This window comes from Mus caroli, chromosome 15, assembly GCF_900094665.2.
Source record: "Mus caroli chromosome 15, CAROLI_EIJ_v1.1, whole genome shotgun sequence".
NCBI lineage: Eukaryota > Metazoa > Chordata > Mammalia > Rodentia > Muridae > Mus > Mus caroli.
In genome coordinates, this window is record NC_034584.1 from 75,060,118 (window position 1) to 75,086,155 (window position 26,038).

General features: G+C 46.4%; 1 protein-coding gene and 1 pseudogene across 2 annotated transcripts in view; one reads left to right on the forward strand and one right to left on the reverse strand.

Annotated features, from left to right (window-relative positions):
* The window catches only part of Mrtfa (myocardin related transcription factor A), a 169,255-nt gene that overhangs the window by 24,679 nt on the left and 118,538 nt on the right, over positions 1-26,038 (reverse strand). For both annotated transcript variants that reach the window (XM_021183976.2, XM_029469512.1), the window contains one exon: positions 7,125-7,190. In XM_021183976.2, coding sequence (XP_021039635.1) covers positions 7,125-7,131 — 7 coding nt within the window. In that variant the 5' untranslated portion in view covers positions 7,132-7,190. The remainder of the gene's footprint in view (positions 1-7,124; positions 7,191-26,038) is intronic.
* On the forward strand, positions 2,400-2,550 carry LOC115029511 (annotated as a pseudogene).

Sequence of the window (26,038 nt, forward strand, 5' to 3'; positions counted from 1 at the left end):
GAGGCTTAGGGGGCTGGTGAGATGGCCCTGAGTTCAAATCCCAGCAACCACATGGTGGCTCACAACCATCCGTAACAAGATCTGACTCCCTCTTCTGGAGTGTCTGAAGACAGCTACAGTGTACTTACATATAATAAATGAATAAATCTGAGAGAGAGAGAGAGAGACAGACAGATAGACAGACAGACAGACAGACAGACAGACTGAGACTTAGCCATGCATGGTGGCAAGTAATCGGGAAGCTAAGAGAGGAAAGGAACCTCAAAAACAATACATTCAACACACACACACGTATACACACATGCACACACACATGTACACATACACATACAGTGCACACACACACAGGCACACACAGGCACTCAGAGGCATGCCCCATCATATGCCCCAGGGCTCGGCTTGGCACATGGTGAGTTCCGTCTTTTATCTATGTGTGGTACTGAGGATGCTGGCAAGCACCTACCACTGAGCTATAACAGTAACAAAGTAGCCAACAGAGAGCCTCACAGTCTTCTCTGCTCCCTTTAGTATCTTTTGAGTTTTGTTGGGTTTTGTTCTCAGATGCACTCTTGAGCAGCCTGGAATGCATTATGTAGGCCAAGCAGGCTATACCTCACTCATTATTACTTTGAAAAATATTGTCCTTTATACCTCAAATATTAACAAAAATTATGAAAAGCAATGCCACCCTCCTATTCTTTTAAAAAGATATTAAAATTATATTTAAAAAACTTCATCAAAAAGATTACTTGGAAGCTGCTCCTGACAGTGCACACCTTTAATTCCAGCAGGAGGGAGGCAAACACGGGCGTATCACTACAAATTTGAGGCTAGTCTGGTCTACATGGCAATTTATAGGCCAGGGTGTCACAAAACCAAAGATGAGTTGGAGGCCAGTGAGACGGCTCATGGGAAAACGCACTTGCGGCTAAGCCAGACTAGCAGACTCTCATCTCTAAGACGCACATGGTGGAAGAGAACCAACTCCTCCAAGTCCTCTGACACACACATATCCACCCATATGCACTCACTCACAAAATAAATATCTCTGTTTATGTGACAAGGTCTTTCTCTCTTCCTCTGGCTGTTTTGGAACTCATCTGTACACTAGGCTGGTCTCACAGAGATCCACCTGCCTCTGGCTCCTGAGTGCTTTGATTAAAGGTGTGTGTTACCATGCCTGGCCAATAAAAAAATGATAGCTTAAAGAAGGCTTTCTCTACCCTGTCCAACAGGGCTTGTTGTTGTTGTTTGTCTCCATTCGGGCACACAATGAACTCCAGACTCCTATTTTAGGCCTTGGAGCAACTGGCCCAGGAGGGCCTCTATGCCAGTCAGTGTGCACTGAGGGAAACACACCCTGGAACAGCAGGAAGAGAAACAAGGACTCCACTATCAAGAGCGCAGCTTAAACTTCTAGGAGCCATCGGCCCAGCTGGTTTTCCTGAGCGGAAAGCAAGCATCCCAGAAACCACATGCCCATAAACACATGCCAAACTCATGCCCACATGCCAAACACATGCCACATGCCAAACACACTTCTCTCTGGGCTTCAAATTAGGGGTCAGTCCAGCCTCATTCCTGAAATACAAAACAACTCCCCGCGTCCCCCTAGAAAACAAGCTAGAGCTGTAACTGTAGTTAAACAGTCACAGTCCTGTGGAAGGACACGTCCGTCATCTCATAGGTTTCTTTTCGTTAACAAAAACCAAAACACAGAAAAACAAGAAGATGAAGAAAAGGAGTTGGAGGAAGGGAGAGAGGGAAGGGAGAAGAAAGGGACAGGGTCGGGTAGACAAACCGAGAGCATCTCTTCAGCCAAAATCACCTCTGTATCTATCTGAGAGGGCAGATGGGCTGTGCTGAGGTTCTGAGAGGCCCACAAGCAGCTGGAGCCTAGGGCAACCAGAACTACCCACCGGCTAAAGTTGTGCAGGTGGGGTGTTTTCTAAGCTCCTTCTGGAAAGGGTAGATCTTGGCCAAACCTCTGGTTAATAGGGTAGCAATTCTGAGACTAACATAAAAGTATCCTTCTGAATAGATTTGAGCAAATGGACCTCGGAAGCCTAGACAGACAAGGGTCTGCTCTTTCCTGGCCCACACAATGGCACTAATCTATGAAGTATCTACTGAGACAGAATGTCCTAACAGTATCAGCATTCCCAGGCTGGAGACTTGGCTCACCAGCTAGGAGCCCTTGCTCTTGCAGAAGACCTGGCTTGATGCCCGATATCCACATGGCCACTCACAACTGCCTGCCACCTCAGCTTCAGGAAATGCAGTGCTTTCGTTTGACCTTTGTGGGTACCAGGCACACATGTGGCACACTTACATATATGCATACAAAGCACTAACACACACGGTAAAATAAATGTAAAAACAAAACAACAACAACCCTTAGCTTTGCACAGTGGCAGTATCGTAGCCAATGAGACTCATCTGAGGCGCGATTATTGCTAGTTGAAAACTTGCCCCCCCAAAAAAACCCTTTAGAAAACAAGCAAACATTTCTTTGAAACCTACAACTTTATCACCTTAGTCTTTTGTGGGAAACGAGCATAGCCCACTGTCCCCGAGTGCACCCCTGGGATGGCAAGGCTTGCTTTAGTCCACCTCCACCCCCACTCACAAAAAAGAATTTAACTTGAGTGGAAAAGGGGACGTAGAATGAATCCCACCGCTCCGCAGGATGATGTGTAAACTTTTGTCAAACTAAGATATCTCTTCAGGGTCAGACGAACAGGAACTCTTTTTTTTTTTTTTTTTTCCGAGACAGGGTTTCTCTGTGTAGCCTTGGCTGTTCTGGAACTCACTCTGTAGACCAGGCCGGCCTCAAACTCAGAAATCTGCCTGTCTCTGCCTCCCGAGTGCTGGGATTAAAGGAGTGCGCCACCATGCCCGGCAAACAGGAACTCTTTAGCAAGTATAAAATGACCCGCTTAGATTAGCTATGGGCGCTAAGTGTGCAAACTGCCTCTGTATAGGTAACCAACATCCTTAGTTCAAGATGAACAATAGGGTCAAACTGCAACTGGGGGACTAGAAAGCACAGGTGGGTCAGAGTTCACTCAGAGCTTAAGGACCCGCTGCTGGCACCCACTCTTTGCAGGGTCAGGACTTACATGGAGACCTAAAGCCACTCACAGGCCGCTGGTGGGCCCAGTCACTCCTCTGCTTATCACTGTACCTGAGCACCTCTGAGGCTGCCTTTGGATGACACTAACTAGCTGTCCTCACACTCCTCAATTCTAACCAATCAGACAGGAGTCATCAATGGCCCTGGCTAGCCAGGGGTAAAAATGTAAAGACATAGTACAAGGTGGCTTTGCAGGTAAAAGCATTTTCTGCCAAGCTTGACGACCTAAGTTCATTCCTGGGATTTGCATGAAGGAGAGAAATGATTCTTGAAATCTACATACACACAGAAACATACACACACACATTCATATCACAGACACACACACAAAGAAACACACACACACACAAACACACACACACACAAACACACACACACACAAATAAAGGACATGGTTCAGCTAGGGACAGAGCTAAGGAGGAAGAATGTTTGCCCAACATGAAGACCTGGGTTTGATTTTCAGCACCAAGACCTGAGAGGATTGAAAAGCCAAGCTCAGGAGGGCCAGGCGAAGCCCCCAGAACCCTAAGGACAAAGAGGTATTCCTTCTCCTGTGTGCTGAAGCATCAAGGTTGCTTGGTACTAGCTCATGATGACAGATAAACAGGCGGCTGCAGCACCAGAAAAGCCCCTCTGCTCACTGTTGAGAAGTCTGGCTGGAACAGGCTAAGAAGGAAAGACAGTGGTTCTACTCTTACACCCAGGAGTTCCTTATCATTTGGTCAGGACAACATCCACACCTGCCTTTGGAAAGTGTCACGCCTCTGACAGCTGGCCTGTCAGAACACCCTTCTCATCTCTGACCTTCACTCTGTGTGTGTATCAGTCAGCATGGGGGTGGAAAACAAAGGGTCCCACGCACAGCCAGCCTCTGAGTCTCTTTTCCTGATCACAAGGGCATTCCTGGCTCTGCACTGAAAGGCCCGCTTGCTTCCTGCATGTGCCATCTTCCCTCTTCTTCAGAAGCTCTAGAGAAAGTTCAGAGCCTAGACCGCATGGGTCTCTACATTCTGGGACTCTCTATTTGATGAGTTTTAAGTGGTGTTATATTTGAGACATAATGAGAGTCAAGGACACTGGGAAATGGCCCTGCTTAGAGTACATTGGAAACCAGCTCCACATGCATAGCTGAGACACACGATCAGAGAACATGAGCCGCAGAGAAAGCTATGTTGGAACTAGAGGAGGTTAATCCCTTAACTCCCCCCCGCCCCCCCAGAAGGCTGCGCTCAGTGCTGAGCAGAACATGGAAGAGAACAACCGTGATGGGAAGGAGCCACCAAAGCACACCACGTCCGGCAGACTTGCTGTCCCAGCTGAGTGGAGCAGCTTGGCCGACATGGGAACTACAAGGGAGTGTTCTGGGAAATGAATAAGCTAGGTTGACTTTTCCTTTCCATGGTCATAAAAGATTGAAGGTATAAACCAGAAATAAAATATAGCCCCAGGGACTCTGCTCCCTTCTCTGGCTTTGCTTGCTTGCTTCCTTCCTTCTCAGTTGTCCACCTAATCTAAATACAAGGACCCTGTGGAGAGCCCTCAGGCCACCCCGACAGACTGCAAGGGGATGCTGTAGAGTAGAACGTCTCACTGCTGGCTGCCACTGGCTGTGTCTCCCTTAAGTCTTGCGGTGAAGGTGAGGAGAGCAGTGAGCACCAGCATGGTAGAGGGAGCACCTGCATGGTAGAGGGAGCACCTGCATGGTAGAGAGTGATGGGGGGCAGGCAGGGTGGCATTGAGGTAGGCACTGGTGAGAGGGGCGCCTCACTCCTGACACTTGCCTACACTTCACTTCTCTTCACCATCTTTTTTGCTCCCTTTCCTCTGAGAGAAGCTGAAAGCCAGCACTTTCCACAGGGAAGAGCTCCTGGAGGGGAGACACTCTCAAGGAGCCATTTCCACTCCCATGGGAGAAGTTGAGTGTTCCCAATCCACAGAGCCAACCCAAACATGCAGTTAGGTGTCTAGGACAGCTGAAACCTGGGGCCCAGCAAGACGGGAGAGGTTACTGACGATATTTCAAATGCTGTGACCGTAATTCTAGCTAGTTTGTTAGTTTTTACACACACACACACACACACACACACACACACACCCTACTTTGCAGTCAGCTGTCTTCATTCATCTAGGGTGAGGTACTGGGAGACAGAGACACAAATAAGTGACTTTCTTCAGGAAGCTGAAGGTACACACCGACAAGTGCAATTTCTGAGCACCACACAAAAGAAGTGCCAAGCAGGGAGCCATGACTGCTCAGTTCTCCCCCAGAGATCCCAGTATAACATGGAAGTTGGGAAGAAGAATGTGGGGATGCGGGCATTCTACTCCTGCATAACCTCCTGACCCTGAACCTCCTACAGCCCTAAAAAACGAGGCTCTCAAAATTAGTGCTGCCTTACAGCAGCTGCTATGCATCTGCACGCAGGCGACTGCGGCAACCCAAACTCTGGCTGCTGTAATGTATGAGGGCTTCGCAGACACTAAACAGATATGCCATTTGTGAAGGGGTCTAGGAGGATGGGACTGGATCCTTGATGAGGCCCGCAGACCGTAAAGCACACTGCTGCCCTACCAATAACACTACCACAGAATCTACTGCAGCGGCCAACAGAGGTCAGGGATGGGTGGGAATCCTGCTCTGGAGGTTCACAGACCACAAAGAACAGCATGGGGGCGGGGGGGGGGGTTCACACCATAGAGAGGGCAGTGAACAAAAGGTTAACACACAATACAAATCAAACGCCACCCTCAGCCCGTTAGAAGCCTCAGTGGCTTCCTAATGTTCCTACAAGCCAACACTCTCTCCGTGGTGCCCCTCACTCTAGCTCAGTACACTCAGACACTGGCTCTCTGATATGCTTTTTCTCTTTTGTTTGTCTTTTGTTGTACTTGTTGCTGTGATATAGTCTCACATTATAACCCAGTCTGGCCTTGAACTCCTGCCTCAGCCTCCCAAATGATGAAACTATAGGAATGAGTTTGCAGGTTTATCGAAAGTGTCTCCAACTTCTTCCTGTTAACTGTAAACGCATCCACCACCATTACTTTCCTACACCACCCTTACTAGGAGGTGTAATGTTATCTTCTTCCTCTGTCTCCACTTCCTCCCTTCACTCTTGCCTTTCTAACCCCAGCTCTCCTGAAAGCAGGGGCAGATTCACTGTAGCTGCACACATGATTCCTCTGAGTGAGTGGCCAACAACATGGATGGCAGCGGGGCAGTGGGACAGCGGGCAGTAACATGTGGGGGAGACCATGACACATCATGACAGCAGATGCTGCTGGTGTGTGTGTGTGCGCGCTCTCGCTGTCTTCCTCCTCAGGGTGGAGCCGAGTGGTGACGACATACCACCAGGGGACGGAAGCTTGTATGATCTTCTGAGAACTCACGAAGACATGTCAGAAGAGCAAGACCCTGGTTCCAGCCTTCACTGTCTACGGTGCTCTTAGTATTTAAAACAGGCTTTCTTGTCTCTAACAGAGTCTAAGGCTTGGTTTCATTTCTACCCCAGGGATGCAGACACTGACCCAGTGTCAGAACAGCTCACCAACAGCTCCATCCAGGCATGCACACACGCATATCCGCCATGGGTGCCTCATAGCTCTAAAATAAACTGTAGTTCACTGACGGTACCTGTCTGCAAGCGAAGAGTAGAGGTTTCTTCCTAACAGCTGAGCACAGAGGTGAAGTGGATGTGAGCAGAGCAGCCCTGCTCTTCCCATGAAGGGATGCTGGGAACCCAGGAAAGAGGCAATTCAAAGGCACAGGGCTATCTGTTGACCTGCTGGAAGCCTAACACTGCTTGTTTCACTGAACATGATGAATCTGAGCGATTGACAACCTGTTCCATCAAGGACTCCTGATGGAAAAGAGGCAGGTAAGACTGGAACGAGACCCGTGACCCCTGCTCTGTAGGGTGCTCCTTTGCCACAGAGGAGCCAAGCCAACCCAAGGAGCAAGTGTACAAACACCGAGAGAGACACTTACGCGGCATGATCCCTTGGCTCACCAGCTCCTCCCGGGTCCGCCGCTGCTGGAGCTTCAACTGCAGCACTGCATGGTAGCAAGAAGAGAAGACAGATGCAGGTTAGTCAGCCATTCCACCTCAGCAGACACATTCTCAAATGCAGCAAAGTCTAAAAGGTAGCCTATGGTATGAAAGGAGGATCCCAAACTGCAACTGTGGGTAACAGCAGAAGTGGCCTGACACAGCAGGGTTTCCGCATTCTGCTGTGGGCGGCAAGAGGAAGTTGCGAAGAGTCTTGCAGGGTGATAACAATCCACAAACTACCAGTCTTGCCTCTTGCTTAAACCTTACAGAACTCAGCCTTCCTCCTGGGACTGAGAAACACCAACCAGTTCTAAGCTCAAAGAAAGTCTAATGGGGCTGGCGCCCAGCACAAAGAGCTGTATAAGTTCTAAGTGTTTGCACACAGCATGCTGAACAAATGCACTCTGCACACAGACCACAATCTAAAAAGTATGGCTACTTTCACACACACCACATTCCTCTAGACTACAAGGTATCTAGCCGTCCACATGCTTCTGTTTTCACACAGGGCTTTCTCTGCTGAGAGGAGACACCCAAGAGCTACGACTTAGCGCTAGTGGAGGCAGGTGTCGCTTCTAGCTCTGTTTGGCAACACTGCTCAATGAGACAACAGGGATCTTTATCAACTTAAACATCAAACATCTTTACAACTATCCACTACTCAAAGGATCAACTAGCACAGCTGTGGTTACGATGCTAAGAAAATGTCTAGGTAGGGTTAGGAGGATCCCAGAGCCCACAGCAAGTCCCCTTCTGTCTAACAGGTTTCAACTGCAGGGCCCTCAAAGTCACATCGAGGGTAACCTACAAATACTAGGACAGTGGTGTACAACACGGGCCTTTTCCAAGGATGGAGGACGCTGGCTGGGCTCTTGCCTACGCTTCAAGGTCACAGGAACAAGCACAACTTCTCTTTCTCTCAAAATTATGATTTATGCTCCAAGTTCCTTTCCCTGTCCTGTTAGCAAGCTTGCTTGCCTCCTTCTGCTCTTATGTCACATCAGGCTGCAATGGGGACTTCCAGGCACGATTCCCTAGGGTGAGACACCCCAACGAGAATGTTAAATTTTACTCTTCCTTAAGTACCACGGACTTTCCCTCACCTTTAAAATTTCATTTTTTGCTTGAAAATTTCCACTCTCTTTTTCTTTTTCTCTTCTTCTCTATATTCTCCACTATATTCAGAATTACGTTGGGTCACCTAAGCTACTTTACCTGCACAGTGATGCTGGGCGCTGGGCATGGTTACCTCTGAATTTACAAACTCCTATAAATTTAATTTAAAAAAAAAAGTCTTATTAAGCCAAGCATGGTGGTTCATACCTATATTCTCCCAGCCTTTGGAGGCTGAGGCAAAGAACAGTTAAAATTTTCACATCAGTCTGGGAATGCTACAAAGTAAAAGTTTGTCTCAAAAAAGAAAAAAATGTTATTTGTATTTTATTTTAGCAGGCATTTAATGACAGGAATCAGGGGCAGCTACTCAGAAGACTGAGGCAGGAGGATCAAAAATTCAAAGCCAGCCAGGCGCGGTGGCGCACGCCTTTAATCCCAGCACTCGGGAGGCAGAGGCAGGTGGATTTCTGAGTTCGAGGCCAGCCTGGTCTACAGAGTGAGTCCAGGAGAGCCAGGGCTACACAGAGAAACCCTGTCTTGAGAAAGGAAGAGAGGGAGGGAAGGAAGAAGGGAGGGAGAGAGAGAAGGAGAGGGGGAGAGAGAGCGAGAGAACCAAATTGACTCTTAAAATGTTGAGACTTTGGAAATCTAACAAAGAGGCAATTTCTTTTTAAACAAATTAACATTGCTTAAAATAAAGTTCTAATTAAATAGGTAAAAGCAACAACCATTTCAGTGGCTGATATTTATAGCATGTGCTTTGTACCAGACCCCATCCTACATATCTTTGGTGTGTCTGTCTGTCTGTCTGTGCTGTTTTGTGACAATGGGGATCAAACCCTGGGCTCTGTGCACGCCAGGCAAATGTTCCCTGAGCTACCTTTCAGCCCTATGCATTTGTGCTCTAAAATCCTACGGAGATTGGTAATTTATCCCACCTTACAGGTTAGGAAAGTGAGGCCTACAGAGACCAATTCACCTTGTTTGTCTCAGTAATGGGGGAGGAACAAAAACTGAACCCAAACAATCTGATGTCACAACCTGAACTCCAGCTCTGTTTCTCCCAAGGTTTTCTGCAAGTCAGCTCTGCCGAGATACCAGGCCTCCTGGGTTCATTATCTGGTGCGGAGGAAAACCGCTGGCTCAGATTAGGGTCAGAGGAGATGAGGTAATCAACTTCAGTGGGGGAATCTCGCCTGGGAACTGGACTGCAGCGTTAACACAGACACCAGCAGCACAGCACTAAGATGCAGCCGGCGAGGAGCCACCGCATTTGTACCTTTGCTTCTGTGCTCGGTGACTGGTGTGCTTTTAACGTAACCCCACTCCACGGCCCGATGGCTCAGGGGTCATAGCTAACACACGCAAGGCCCTCAGTTTTAACCTCGGCACTGACAAAGAAGGTGGGCAGCTCTACAAAGATAGCTGTGATCACCATCTCCGTTCTCAAAGAAAAAATTAGAGCCTGTTCTAGTTAGAAGGGTTTTTGTTTTGTGCCACAAAGATGAAGAGAACAGAAGCTGGCTCAGCTGGTTCGAGCCTGATCTATAGTTTTCAGGTGTGGGCTCTTAGCATCAACGCCTACTCATAAGAGAAGGGAAAGCCAGACCAGACAGGATAGAAAGAGATGAAGGGGCATCTTCTACAGTGTACCTAAGGCCCAGGGTAAGATAAGCTATTAGGGACTGCTTAAATATAACAAATTAATTTGACTTCAGAGAGCAGAGACCAATGAAATTAAATTGAGCATGACCGTTTCAAATAAAGAATAATTAGTGAAACAGCTATTATTCAAGAGTAATTTTGAAATACCAATTAATAGTCTGATGTGAGGTACCCACAGCCAGGGTCACAAGGGCCACTGTGTGACTGTGCTGTTGTTTGTGAAGATGAGAGAGTGGGGGCTCTAGGGCTGGCCATGCTAACCTGGTTTCTTTTCTTTTTCTTCCAATCCTTGGCAAAAAAAATATTAATTTATGCATATGGGTGTTTTGCCTGAATGTTTCTTTGTGCACCACACAAATGCAATGCCTGTGGAGACAAGAAGCAGGCACTGGATTCCCAGAAACTGGAGTTACAGCTGGCTATGAGCCTCACGTGGGTGCTGGGAATCAAACCTGCGTCCTCTGAAAAGCAGCCAGAGCTCCTCACCATGAAGGAGTCTCTCTGGAGGGGTGGGGGGGGGGGGGGAGGGTCCTCCAGTTCTTCTCTGGCAACCACCCAGCTGCTTCACCAGTTATAACTGCATTTGTTCGTCTGTATACAGGCTACCCACACAATCCCATGGAGACACAGACGCTGGATTACGTTTGTGGGATTTGGTAATGGTAAAGGTAAAGACAGGCTTGTGCACAAGCAGGCATTTCTGTTGACTCTTTATTTATGGGGACTGATAAGGAGATCAAACAGTGATGACTTACAGTCAAACAGCAGAGTATGCCACAGTCTTACTTCCATGTATCTCCCCAGACTAGCACTGTCTATGGTTCACAAGCAAAGGCACTTGCTGCGAAGACTGACTGAGTTTGATCCCTGGGACCCAAACAGTGAAGGAAGAAAACCAACTCCTCCAAGTTGTCCTAAGACTTTATGTCTGTCTGTCTGTCTGTCTGTCTGTCTCACACACACACACAGAGGGATAACAAACAAATTTAAGAATAAAAGCAAATCATCTGAACTGTTTTTAATATTTCCTGGGTTGAGTGGTGGACAAAGCACTAAGTTTATTAAAACACGCTTTTTTAATATTTCTTGGGTTGAGTGGACAAAGCACTAAGTTTATTAAAACACGCTTCCGTCACTCTCTAGCTTCAAGCTAGAGAGCTTCTTTTCCCGGGAAGGTCTGGAGAAGCAGCTGGGCATTCGTCTTAGCATGTGATAATCAGAGCATCATCCCGGCATCAGTGAGTCACATCAATTTTATTCATGCATCGTACACTGTAGTTGATCTCATATCCTTAAATTCACTTCGTGGTATTCAAACTATAAAAATATATGACCTATCATTTAGACTCAGATACCCTGAACACACTAGTTTTATTCTTACCATGTGCCGGAGGGATGGCTCAGTGGTTACACACACTGGCCAAGGTTCAATTTCACATAGAGGCTCACAACCACTTGTGAAATCAGTTCTAGGGGATCTGGTGCCCTCTTCTGGCCTCCTCAGGCACCAGTCTTGTTAAGTGGTACATGGACATAAATGCAGACAAAACACCCATACACATAAAATACAATTAAAATTAAAACTAAGTAGGTAAAACGTGGGGTCTGGGGCCGGAGCTCACTTGGTAGAATCCTTACCTAGCATTCACTAGGCCCAGTAGCACACAAACTAGGTGTGGTGATAGTCCCAGGAATCTGGGGAACATGGGCAGGAGGGTCAAAGTTGAAAGTCATTTTTGGTTTATATATATACTCAATTCAAGGCCAGCTGGTGATACATGAGATCCTGTTTCAAAATAAATAAAATAAATGACATTGGGAAGCAGTTGAAGGTGCCCTGAGAACAGGGTTTTGCTGTTGGTGTTCCTTCCAGCGTCCTTCCAGCGTGGTGTTCCTTCCTCCAGAGCAGGGCCTGGAGGCTGGGGGGAGAGTGCTCTTCACTCAGTCATCAGCAAGAACTTACTAGACAGCCACCACACAGCAGGCACACACAGGACAACCGGGAGACCCAGCATGTAGTGCCCTGCTAACAAGTTTGACAGGAAGCCCTGCAGCACAGTCAGAGCTCAAAACCCTGTCTCTCCTCCTTTAATGCTCTGCTGCTAACTTGTAACATTGTCTCTTGCTATTACAAGGTCAACTCTTTAAAACACATTTTAGGGGAAACAAAAAAGCTGGGCAGGCAGAGCACATGGCTTACATCCTTTTCTCTTCTCTCCTCAGCTGCAGGAGGGTTCCTGTGCCAAGTGCCAATGTGTCCATTTGCCTCTGTCCACTCCACCTTCAATTCCTTCTCTGTTCCCTATCAAGGCGGCAGAGGCAGCGCTGCTGCTTTCATCCTCCTACTCCTCCTCCCCTCCCTTCCTTCTACCCTCCTCTTCCTTCCCCCTCTTCCTCCTCCTCCTTTCTTCCTCCTCATAGTTATTATAATGGGCAGTGTAGACAAAACAATGTTCTTAATGACCCAGCACATGATGGTCAGCACCGGAGAGATGGAATTGATAACAGCTTGCCTGGTACAGACTTTGGTCCTGGCTAATCAATCGTGGTGTTTGTTTCCAGGCACGAGATAGACAGAAAGCCTACTGCATGTCTGTTTGATCTGTATAAGCAGAAACATTTTCAAACAAACAAATGGAAGGCTACATTTGATTGTGGCAAAAGACAATCTTGGCCGGCCAGTAAATCAATTTCCAGACTTGAGCCAGTTTGCAGACCCATAACTCCTTGAATGAAGGCGTGGCCAGGTTCCTCTGAGGAAGGATCTTGATAAGACACCTAAAAGGTTTGCTATTAGCCTTTCTCTAGTTTTTCCCCAGAGGGACCCAAGGCCTTTTACAAGTACCCTTTTACTGTACACTGAGAAAAAGGAAATAATCAGATTTTCCGGGGTCTATTGGATACTGGTTCTGAATTGATGGAGATCCCCAAAAAACACTGTGGCCCTCCAGTTAAAGTAAGGGCCCATGGAGGACAGGTGATTAATGGAGTTTTGGCTGATGTCCAACTCACAGTAGGTCTAGTAGGTCTTTGAACACATCCTGTGTTCATTTCCCTAGTTCCAGAATGTATAATTGGGATAGATATACTTAAAAGCTGGCAGAATTCTCACATTGGCTCCCTGACTGGTGGAGTGAGGGCTATTATGTTTGGAAAGGCTGAATGGAAGCCTTAAGAGTTGCCTCTGCCAAAGAAAATAGTGAATCAAAAACAGCATCGTATTCCTGGAGGAACTGCAGAAATTACTGCCACCACCAAGGACTTGAAAGATGCAGGGGTGGTGGTTCTCACTGCATCTCCCTTTAGCTCTCCTTTCCGGTCAGTGCAGAAGACAGATGGATCATGGAGAATGACAGTTGATTATTGAAAACTAAGTCAGTCAGTAACTCCAACTGCAGCTGCAGTACTGGATGCACTTGAGCAAACGAACACATCTCCTGGTACCTGGTATGCAGCTATTGATCTGGCAAATGCCTTCTTCTCGGTACCTGTCCATCAGGACCACCAGAAGCAATCTGCTTTCAGTTGGCAAGGCCAGCAGTTACACCTTAACAGTGTTGACTCAAGGATTTATTAACTCTCCTGCCCTGTGTCATAACTTAGCTAAAAGGGATCTTGATCATTTGTCTCGTCCAGAAAGTATCACATTGGTACACTATATGATGACCTCATGCTGATTACACCGAGTGAACATGAGGTAGTAACCACTTGGGACTCACTGGTAACACATATGTATATCAGAGGATGGGNAATAAATCCAACCAAAATTCAAGGACCAACTACCTCAGTGAAATTCATAGGAGTCCAGTGGTGTGGGGCATGCAGAGATATTCCTTCTAAGGTGGAAGATAAGTTATTGCACCTGGCTTCTCCCACCACAAGAAGTACAACATTTCGTGGGTCTTTTTGGATTCTGGAGACAGGACATTCCTTACTTGGGTGTTGCTCAAGCCCATTTACCAAGTGACCTGAAAAGCTGCCTGCTTTGTGTGGGGCCTGGAACAGAAGAAGGCTCTCCAACAGGTCCAGGCTGCTGTGCAGGCTGCTCTACCACTTGGACCATATGACCCAGCAGACCCGATGGTACTTGAGGTGTCTGTGGCTGATAGAGATGCTGTTTGGAGCCACTGGCAGGCCCCTGTAGGTGAATCACAGGAGAGACCTTTGGGATTTTGGAGCAAAGCTCTACCATCATCTGCAGACCACTGTTCTCCCTTTGAAAAACAGTTCGTGGCCTGCTATTGGGCCTTAGGGGAAACTGAACATTTGACAACAGGACACCAAGTTACCATGGGACCTGAACTGCCCATCATGAGCCATGTTATCAGACCCTCCAAATCATAAAGTAGGATGTGCACAGTAGCAGTCTATTATTACCAAATAGAGGTGGTATATACACGATCAGGTCTGAGCAGGTCCTGAAGGTACAAGCAAGTTATGTGAAGAAGTTGCTCAAATGCCTATGGTTTCTACTCCTGTTACAATGCCATCTGCTGCCAAGCAAGCGCCTACAGCCTCATGGCATGTGCCCTACAATCAGTTGACCGAGGAAGTGAATACTAGGACCTGGTTTACTGATGGCTCTGCATGTTATGCAGGCCCCACCCTGAAGTGGACAGCTGCAGCACTACAACCCCTTTCTAGGACAACCCAGAAAGATATGGGTGAAGGGAAATCTTCACAGTGGACAGAACTTTGGGCAATATACACATGGTATTGCAGTTTATTTGGAAGAGGAAATGGCCAGATGTACAACTGTTCACTGACTCATGGGCTGTAGCCAATTATTGGCTGGATGGTCAGGGACTTGGAAAGACCATGATTGGAAAATTGGTGAGAAAGACATCTGGGGAAGAAATATGTAGACAAATCTCCTCAAGTGGGCAAAGGATGTGAAGATATTTGTGTCCCAAATAAATGCTCACCAAAAGGTGACTTCAGCTGAGGAGGAGTTCAATAATCAAGTGGATAAGATGACCCATTCTGTGGAGAGTCAGCCTCTTTCTTCAGCCATCCCTGTCATTGCTCAATGCGCACATGAACAAAGTGGTCATGGTGATCGAGATGGAGGTTATGCTTGGGCTCAGCAACATGGACTTCCACTCACCAACGCTGACCTGGCTACAGCTGCTGCTGAATGCCAGATCTGCCAACAGAAGAGACCAACACTGAGCCCCAGATATGGGACCATTCCTCGAGGTGACCAGCTAGCAACCTGGTGGCAGGTTGACTACATTGGACCACCTCCTCTGTGGAAAGGACAATGTTTCATTTATACTGGAGTAGGTACTTATTCTGGTTATAGATTTGCCTTTCCTGCACGTAATGTTTCTGCCAAAACTGCCATCTGTGGGCTGACAGAATGTTTTATCCACCATCATGGTATTCCACACAGTATTGCTTCTGACCAAGGAACTCATTCCACAGCCAGAGAAGTGCAACAGTGGGTCTCTGATCATGGAATTCACTGGTCTTACCATGTTCCCTATCATCCTGAAGAAGCTGGTCTGAGAGAAAGAAGGAATGGCCTTTTGAAGACACAGTTACAGGCTGGCGAGATGGTTCAGTGGGTGAGAGCACTGACTGCTCTTCCAAAGGTCCTGAGTTCAAATCCCAGCAACCACATGGTGGCTCACAACCACCAGTAATGAGATATGATGCCCTCTTCTGGTTCATCTGAAGACAGCTACAGTGTGCTTAAGTATAATAATAAATAAGGGATGGTGAGATGGCTCAGTGGGTAAGAGCACCCGACTGCTCTTCCGAAGGTCCAGAGTTCAAATCCCAGCAACCACATGGTGGCTCACAACCATCCGTAATGAGATCTGGCGCCCTCTTCTGGAGTGTCTGAAGACAGCTACAGTGTACTTAAGTATAATAATAAATAAATCTTTGGGCCGGAGTGAGCGGGGACTGAGCGAGCGGGGTTGACTGGAGTGAGCAGAGGTCCTAAAAACTCAATTCCCAACAACCACATGAAGGCTCACAACCATCTGTACAGCTACAGTGTACTCACATAAATAAATAACTCTTAAATAAATAAATAAATCATTAAAAAAAGACACAGTTACATCATCAATGAGGTGGCAGCAGCATGGAGGGCTGGGGCAGGGTTCTTCAGAAGGCAGTATATGCTTTGAGTCAGAGTCTGATATATGGTACAATTTCTCCCATAGCCAGGGTCCACGGGTCCAGGAATCAGGGGGAAATGTAATAATAGTTCTACTCACCGCCACTCATAGTGACCCTCAAGTAAAGTTTTGTTTCCTGTCCCTACAACCCTAGGTTCTGCTGGCTACAAGTTTTGGTTCCAGAGGAAAGAGTGCTCCTACCAGGAGCCACAACAAACATTCCATTGAACTGGAAGCTCAGACTTCCCCCTGGTCATCCTGGGCTTCTAAAGCCCTTAAACCAACAGGGTAAGAAAGGGATAACAGTGTTAGGAGAGGTGATAGAGCCAGATTGCCATGGGGAAACTGGATTGCCTCTCCACAATGAAGCAAGGATTAAGTCCAGAGTGCAGGAGATCCCTTAGGCGTCTCTTGGTACTACCACGTCCTGTGATTAAAGTCAATGGGAAACCACAACAGCCTAATCCAAGCAGGATGACAAAGGATGCAGACCATCAGGAAAGAAGGTGTGTGTTGCTCTTCCAGGGAAAGAGCTGAGACCTGCTGAGGTGCTTGCAGAGGGTGAAGGCAATACAGAATGGGTAATAGAGGAAGGTAGTTACAAATACCAGCTAAGGCCACGTAACCAGTTGCAANAAACGAGGATTATAAAGTAGTATGAATTCCTTCTGTTTCATTTTGTTAAGAAAACATTTGTATAGATATTTGTGCCTTCTTCTAGTTTCTTTAACATTAGTTGGTATTTAAGTTAAAATACTAAAAGAATGTTCCCAAGGAACATTGACCTATTTGAAATTTACAAATGTGCTTGCGATTGTACAAAGTATAGTTATATCATGTTAGGCATATTTATGACCTGGTTATTGCTTCATTTAGACATGAGATATGACTTATGTCAAGTTGACGAGGGGTGGATTGTACGGCTATTCCTGGTTGTTAACTTGACTCTATCTGGAATGAACTACAACCAGAACTGGAGAGCTCATCTGTGATCCAGATCATGAAGACACAGGTTTCTGACCTGGACCTTGGCATGGAGATCTTGAAGCACAGTGGCCATGAAAAACTTAGGCCCAGGCTAAGGCAGAACACCCTTTAATCCCAGGAGACTAAGTCAGAGAGATCTCTGAGTTCAAGGTCAGCCTGGAATAAAGCAAGTCCCAGATCCAGGCAAGGTGGTACACACCTTTAATCTGGGCCACACCTTCTGCTAGAGGCCTACATAGGGACTTTGGAAGAAGGAAGATTCACTCTTCTGACTGCTTGCACTTACTTGCCAGCACATCTGTTGGAACCTACTTCTACAGAAGACCAGCTGAAGCAACTAGCCTCATGGGATTGAGCAACTACTAGATTCTTAAGACTTCCCAATTCACAGCTGACCATTGCTGCAGTATTTGGACTACAGACTGTAAGTCATCACAATAAATTCCCTTAATATACAGAGTCATTTCATAAGTTTTGTGACTCTACAGAACCCTGAGTAATACACTAATTAAGTGGTTGGCCTCTTAGACTTAACTCAAGCATTTTACATTTCCAAGCCAGGGCTGTTAGGAATGCTGTCCGAAGAGGACTGACTCTCATTCTCATGGAACTCTAAGGTCTAATGGGGAAGAGGACTCAGTGACTCATTACATGCTGTAAGGTAGCAATGTTTACTTATGGCTTTCAAACATGAGTTTCAGTGCCAGGCACAGGACACCTCCCAACAAGTGATGGTCAAAGAGTTCCAGAAGCCCCCAGGACAACACAGGCCGAGGCTGTTGCTGTTCTCTAGGCATCTGTGCTAGGATGGTAAGACTCTCAGTGACAGCGGACAGAAATAGCTGAGATCACCCCATGCTTTGGTGTCATGAAGAAACCAAGCTGGGACTGACTAGGAAACGCCTTCCCTGCTGCACAGCTTTCTTAGGTCGAGGTGGTGCTATGCCAGCTGCGGAAGGAGAGCAGAATCAAGGGTCTTATGCAGTGTGTTACAATGCCAGACAGGAAGTGCTCCCTGGTACAACTGTGCCATGACTGCTACTGGAGAAACCAGCCACTTTCTGGTTGGCTGTGAGGCCTCCTTCACAGGAAGACATTTCTCCGTTGGTAGGGGAGGTCAAAGTCCTGGGTGGAGGCTACTACTGTGTTACTAAGTGGACATATTGTCAAATGGCCTTCAGGTATTTTCTGTTTATACCACAGATTAGAGCTGTTCTCACCTTGGACAGAGAAAACTCTTTCTGCAGTGGGCACAGTTAATGGAGACTCAATTAGTCACAGTGCTAGGGGTCAGAAACTAATGAGTGCTCAGCCACAGATGTGACATTCCTAGAAACTCCTCTCCTCACAAGGCTCACCGAACATAACAGAAGAGGAAAGGACGGGGAGAATTTCTGTAAAATGCTGTCTTATGGACAATGTGGTCACTGCACTCAAACTCAAATAGCTGTGGTTACCTGCACTTGATCAAGCCAGTCACTATTCCAGTGTGGACTGGGGGAGGGGATCACAAGGTCCCACCTGTAGCTGACAAACTGTTGGCAGCTGATGGCTGCGGGAGTGAGGGATAGCTGGAATATTTGTAAGTTCACAGAAAATGCATTCAAAGGACATTAGAGAAAGAAGCAGAAGACATAGGCTGCAGCCCTGACTCTGTTGCTACATCAATCAAACCACTCCACTTCTATTAGCCTCAACTTTCATCATGTAATCTTGAAAACTAACCCCTGCCCATTAAAACTTTGAAATTTCATAAATGTACTTAGAAATCACCCTGTGTACCTGCAAAACAGATCTGAGGCTTTTAAACAATCGATTTCTTTATAGCAGAATTGCTAGAAACAACTTTAATATTTAAAATAAAAGAGTCTTCTTGCTTATTGCAAAACATTTTGGGGAAAAGAAATTATTTATTTAGAGACAGGGTCTTGTTATATAGCCCTGGATGACCTGGAACCCAGTATCTAGGGCAGGCTGGACTCACAGAGATTCACCTGCCTGTCTCCTGAGCACTGGAATTTAAAGGTGTGAGCCATCTACCCCAAGTGAAAAGATTGGATGCTATTGTTGTTGTTGTTATTACTAAAATGTGTCTGTGTGAGTAAAGGTCATGTGTGCAAGTGCCCACAGAGAGGTAGGGCAGAAGACAGTGTCAGATCTCCTGGAGCTGAAAACACCTGGATTGTGAGTCACCTGAAATGGGCCTGGGGACCAAACTTGGTTCCTCTGGCAGAGTGCCTTAGTTGGGATTTCTGTTGTGATAAAACACTGTGACCAAAAAACAACATGGAGGAGGAAAGGGGTTTATTTCAACTTACAGTTCCACATGACAGTTCATCACTGAAGAAGTCAGGGCAGGAACTCGAGACAGGAACAAATGCAGAGGCCATGGAGGAGTGTTGCTCACTGGCTTGCTCCTCATGTCTTGCTTAGCCTGCTTTCTTATAGAACTTAGTCTGCCGGCGTCACCACCCACCATGAGCTGGGCCCTCCCACATCAATCATCAATCAAGAAAATGCATCGATAGGCTTGACCACGGGCCAGTTTGGTGGGGACATTTTCTCAATTGAGGTTCCCTCCTCTAAAATGATTCTAGCTTGTGTCAAGTTAATATAAAATCAGCCAGCACAGAGAGCAACAAACACTCTTAGCCACTGAGCCATCTTCTCTAGCCCCAACAAACCATTCTCATTTAAAAATCACATCCCAAGTTTTCCTTCTTGGTGGTGGGAAGTGAAAGGAAGGAGGAAGGGAGGTAGGGGAAGGAATGAAGAAGGGGGAAGACAGAAACAGGGAAGGGTAAGAAAAAGAAGAAGGAAGGGGAAGAGCAGGGCAAGGCAGGGCAGGGCAGGGCAGGGCAGGGCAGAGCAGAGCAGAGCAACACTGCTTCCCTCTGGAAGGCATGGTCAGGGCACTCTGTTCTCAGATTCTAGTCCCCTTGTAAGTCTAAAGATCAAGACCCAGAAAAGGGCAGAAGTATCAGCAACATTCAATGCTGAAATTAAATGCACAGTGAATGTTCAAAGTACCGTTCGAAAACTCTGAGCTGTTCATGAATAAGGAGTGGTTGAAGGACCCACAAAGGCCCACTTATTTTTTGCTAGAGAAAGGAGGACTAGCTGAATCTCAAGGTGAATCTAGAGTGAATGTAAAAATGTAAAAACAGAAGACAATGAAAGCGTATTGTCTTTGGGGTACTACTGATTCACTCAGTTAGAACTGAGTGTGACCAAGTGTGCTTATGATCATAGCACTGAGATGGCTGAGGCAGGAGGATCTAGGATGAGAGCTCGGCCTAAGTAGGCTGCACAAAGAGACTCAGTAGAAGGGGAGAGGTGCGGAGGAAAGGAGAGGTTAAATACATCAGTGGATCTTGGTACAGAAAAATGACAGCAGTGGGGTGGCTGGAATCCATACAAAGCTTGTGTTCACCTAACATCTACATGGCGTGTTTGTGGCTCATACTGACAGGCATAGAAAAGGTTTCATTGGGGACAGCTGGGTGGAGGGGTTCTGGAACTCTCTGTGCTATCTGTGTAAGTCTAAAACTGTTCTAAAATCAAAGTTTATTTAAAAGAATTGTAATCTAGGACTGGTGAGATGGCTCAGAAGTTAAGAACACTGTCTGTTCTTCCAGATGACCCAAGATTGATTTCCAGTACCACAGGGTGGCTCACAACAGTCTTTAACTCCAGTTCCAGCTGATTCAATGCCCTCTTTTGGCCTCCACAGGCACAAGGTAAATACTATGGTACAGAGATGTATACTGCAGACAAACATCCATACAAAAAATTAAAAACAACAACAAGAAGACTATGTGGATCTTATTTCTTCAAAGGAATTTATGAATCAATTAGTGAATCCCATTGAGGGTTGGGCTTTCAGACTGAACCGCTGCCCTCTCTTGGACACAAAGAAATCACTATGTCCCAAACAACTAATTATGAAGAACAAAGAGTAACAGGTTCTAGAGGATTTAAAGCATAAAGTGATCTGTAGCATAAACAAATACAACTAATTACAATGTAATACTGTAAAGATAGTACTGTAGAAGAAAGATAATACTGCCTGACATATGCTAAGACATGTCTCACAAACTGAGATTTCAAACTTGACTGTTTGATAAGTTCTGTCAGCCTTTTTACAAACCCATTTAGAAACCAGAAGTAACAGCCACCTGAAGGAGATAAGTATTTTCCACTTAATCTGACGCTGTTAGGAAGGAAACAGAGCTTTTGCTGAATGAAGTGCCTGCCCCTCCTGGGTGGGAAACCTGGGCTACATCTCCACCTAGCCTAGCAATTTGTAAAGAATGAGCTCATGAAATCTAATTTAAGCAAATATGGACAATAAAAGATCTGTGCTGTATAATGCTACTTATAAAATGGTGAGAACATTCTCTCGTGGTCCAAGTCTCCTAAGAGAACCATGCAGAAGGTACTATCAGCATTTTACGGCTTGAGTTTTGAAACGATTAAGCAACTTGTCCAAGGACACAGTAACAACGGGCAGAGCAAAGGCTGGGGCAGCTGTGTCCAAATCCAAAGCCTTAAGCACCGTTCTGTATCTTGTTATTCCTTCCTCCTTCATAAAACACATCAATCATGTTTTAGAATGACACATCAGTGCAATCAAAAGGACGCATCCATGGGATCAAGAAATTCCAACAAACAGGATGCTAGGTGTGCAGCACGCAGCAACCAGACTCTAGCCAGACCATGCTGGACACGTCTTAAAGGGCACTGCAAGGGGCTCCTCTATGCAGAAGTCGAGGAGGGTGCAAAACCTGCATAGGCCTACCCCAGTTCTCAACACAGGAAACTTTCATAAAGGAAACTCTAACGGTGTAAGAGGGTAGAGAGTGACAAAGTGTAAGACAGGAGTAAGGCTGGAGAAACTGGGTTCCAGAGAGCAGAGGTAGCAAGTGCAAAGGCATGGGAGAAAGACTTGTCTTAAAGAAAACGCTATAGGAAATGAAGACTCTTACAGGGTGGCTTCGAGGTCACTGGGTTCCATACACAAGCACAGCTATTTGAGCCATGCGTTAGTTTCTGTTTCATAGATGAAGAAAGCAACGAAGAGGTGACTGGGCAGAGCCAGCCAGGCAGTGCAAGAGCTAAGACACAGGTTGGCCTGACCGCAAAGATCTGTGCTCTTCTCTACTACATCACACTTGCTGCCAAAGTCAAAAATATTCATTCTTAAACATAATAGGTAAGTTAAAACTCTTTCTGACACGTTCAAAAATCTGGGTGAATGAGCTGCACAATAGTACACTGGGCAAGGTGCCTGCTGCCAAGCCTGACAGCCGTAGCTTCAACCCACAGACATGGTAGATGGAGAATACCAACTACCCAGGTGTCTCTAGCTTACACATAGGTATTGTGGCATGAATGAACACACACACACACACACACAAATTTTTTTTGTTTTTTTTTAAATCAGGACCAGTGGTAGAGTTCCAGAACACAGAAGAACTCCACCACTCACATCTCTGTGAATCTGAGGCCAGCCTAGTCTACGGAGTAAGTTCCAGGTCACCCAGAGTTAAACAGTGAAACTCTATCTCAAAAAAGTAAAAAAGCTGTCCTCTGAGAGGCTCCACCCAGAAGTTGACTGAAACAGAGACACACAGCCAACCATTACACAGAGCTCAGGAAGTCTTGTGGGGGAGCTGGGGAGAAGGATTGAGAAACCCAGAAGGGATAGGGACTTCACAAGAAGACGAACAGAGTCAACTAACTTGAAGCCTTGGGGGTTCCCAGAGACTGAACCACCAACCAGAAACATGGGTTGGACCTAGGCCCCCTGCACATATGTAGCAGATGTGAGGCTTGGTCTTCATGCAGGTCCCCCAACAACTGGAGTGGGGGCCGTCCCTGACTCTGTTGCCTATCTGTGGATCCTGTTCCCCTAACTGCCTTGTCTGGTCTCAGTGAGAGAAGATGTGCCTAGTCCTGTAGAGACTTAAGGTGCCAAGTATCAGGCATCCATCAGGATGAATGTGGCCAAGGCTGACAAGGTCACAGGCAGGTTTAAGACCTATGCCACCTGCAGGCCATTCTCAGGATAGCAAGTCTCTTTTCTGCTTAGCTAAGGCAAAACGATATCATCTCAAAGAACTTCTGATCAGAGGAAATTCAAGGACATGTAATTAACAATGAGAACCCCACCCCAAATTGGAGGTAGTGTAAAATTTTAGTTTCCTAACTGAAAAGAATTGGAGATTCAAAAATAAATTTTCAGAAAGGCTGCAGTGAAACTTGTACAGATAAATCTGTAAAATTAAACTTCCGTGTGGTATGTGAGGATAAGAGCTACGAGATCGGCAGCTCAAGCCCATGTAGGAGAAACCTGGGCCATTTAACTGTTAAGTTAAATTTCCCACAGCACCTGTCCCAGGATTATGAGTAAGGATGGACTAGAAGCAAAGGCACGTGCAACCCTACGGTTGTTCACGTCATAAACCCACAGCTCTGTTTGGTATTTCTGTGGTTGGATCTGCTGCAGATTTTGCACAAACTTTTACAGGACAAACCTGCCTCAGGTCAACCAGGAAACGAGACGGATGCTTCCATCACCTCTGGGATGACTTCCACCTCTCCTGTCACAGACCTAACTTTCTAGTCAGGTATTAACTAGGCTTCTTCAGCATACTGCATGGCTGGAAGGGGACAGGCCAGATTATGAGTTTAAATATAATGTAGAACTACATCATACATATTTTTTAAATTTTTGTTTGGCACACAAGATTTGTCCATTTTGATGAGGTGAAATGTGATTTTTTTATTCCTGTGTGGTTGGCTAATTAGCAGATCCACCACCTTAAACTTTCACCAGTTCTCTATGCTGAGGACACTCGAAATTCCTCCTCTTTGGGTCTATCCAAAGCATTGTCGCTAACAATATCCACTAAGAATGTTTACTCTAAAAATGTCCCTGAGAGGAAATGTTCTCACCCTTGTGTCACTTAAGCATCTCAGTAGTAGCATCCCTAAACAGCCTTACCCTGGTGGCTTCAGAAAAATGGGTGAGACTTGTTTGACAACCTGTGTAATTTGCTTCAGGCTAGACCCCTTCTCTGCTGGCCCTGCTGATTCTCACCAGCGTGAACGCAGTCAGCAACAGCTGGGGATCATTAACCCGACAGAAATAGCTCAGGAACTCCAGAGTGTGAGTGGGGGAGGCGAGGCTGAGTATCAGATTTAAAAAATCAAAGGGCAACAGGCAAGGCGGGAGGCGGGGAAGAGGTGACACCTAAGGAGAGTATCTCCCCTACATTTCCTTTAGAGCCAGGATGGTATAACTAATGAAGGGGCAACTGACTGTACCAAAGCTGCTTCACCCCTACCTATTCTTAGATGGAAGGCTTAGTCAGACTCGAGAATGTGACAGGCTGGGCTGTGGAGAGGGAAGTTGTAGAGTCCTAAAGTCTACCCTCAAATCATCTCAGTCTGAAGGAATCTTTCAGAGGAGATGAATCCGTCCCAGGGTTGTACTGACAGTAGAAGCCAAGTCCACAACAGGGCAGGCACAGGGCTGTGAGAAGGTACGACAATCCCTAGGTGGTCCCAGCCAGGTCTACCTCTATCCGGTGCTCTCCGATAGCTTTTGAACCCGGCATGTTTCAGGAGATTGGTGCAGGAATGTGCCATATGCCTGGGCCCCAGCCCAAGTGTGGTCAGCACACAGCTGAATGTACTGGAGGAGCTTTTGTCAGACCTCTCCCCCCCAGGGAGTCAGCTGGCACATCCTGATCTGCACGTTTAATGCTGATGAGGTCCAGAACCCTGTAAGCTTCTTCATAGCACACTTGCCAGGTGTCCACTCAGTGTCACCAGGACTTCTCCCAGCAGGGCAGTTCTGTAACTAACTACACAGCACTGGAGACTGAGTTTCCTACCTGGAAGCCTGGACAGGGCCAATAGTAAGCTGCAACTTTCCTTGGTAAGAGATTTTGTAAGCAGGAGCCTGCCTGGATTCGCTGAACATTTTATCTGGTGTCTCTATAATGATCTGCTGATGAAAGAAAGCCCCTCTTCCTGTGTAGCCCTGGCTGTCCTGGAACTTGCCCTGTTGACCAGGCTGGCCTCAAACTCAGAGATCAGCCTGTCTTTGCCTCCCTAGATTTAATCCTTCTGGGATTAAAGGTGTGCACCACCACAGCTAACCTACTGCTTGTCTAACCACAAACTACCACAGCAAACTGTGTTCATGCTTATTTCCAAAATGCAGCCGTCTTCTCTTAAAAATTGCATCTGAACCTGGTTTTCCATATTGCTCTAAATACCTTATAATAAATAGCTGACTCTGAATATTTGAAGTTGATAAGAAAGGCAGAGGATGTTAAAATATTAAATCCACTTGAGACTAAACAAAGGGGTATGACTTACATGGCTAACAGTTCATCCTGAGGCAGCAACATCAGAAGACAAGCCTCGTTGAGCAGACGTCTGTCACAGGTCAGTGTGTGCAGCTTAGGTGGACAGAACTGCATGTCACATCTCCTATCAATTCTTAACAGCATGCAGTCTTTAATATTTAAAACTTAAGGTTATAATATTACAACTAGTCTCTTACTGTGTGCACTCCCTATGGAGGTGAAGACAGAAGCAAAGAAGGAGCCCAAGTTCTTGTCACACCTTACAGAGAGCTCACACACATGTCACACCTTACAGAGAGCTCACATATGACCTCATTTGATTGAGTTATGACTAAAGACACTAGAAAATCAGAAACTAGTTTACTAAGCTAGAGCAAGTCAGACACACACACACAGACACACACAACTGGCAAGATCAAACTAGGAACAGCAAGTTCAAGACAATTTTGCTCTCTGTTAAGACACTAACTGCCAGCCGGGCGTGGTGGCGCATGCCTTTAATCCCAGCACTCGGGAGGCAGAGGCAGGTGGATTTCTGAGTTCGAGGCCAGCCTGGTCTACAGAGTG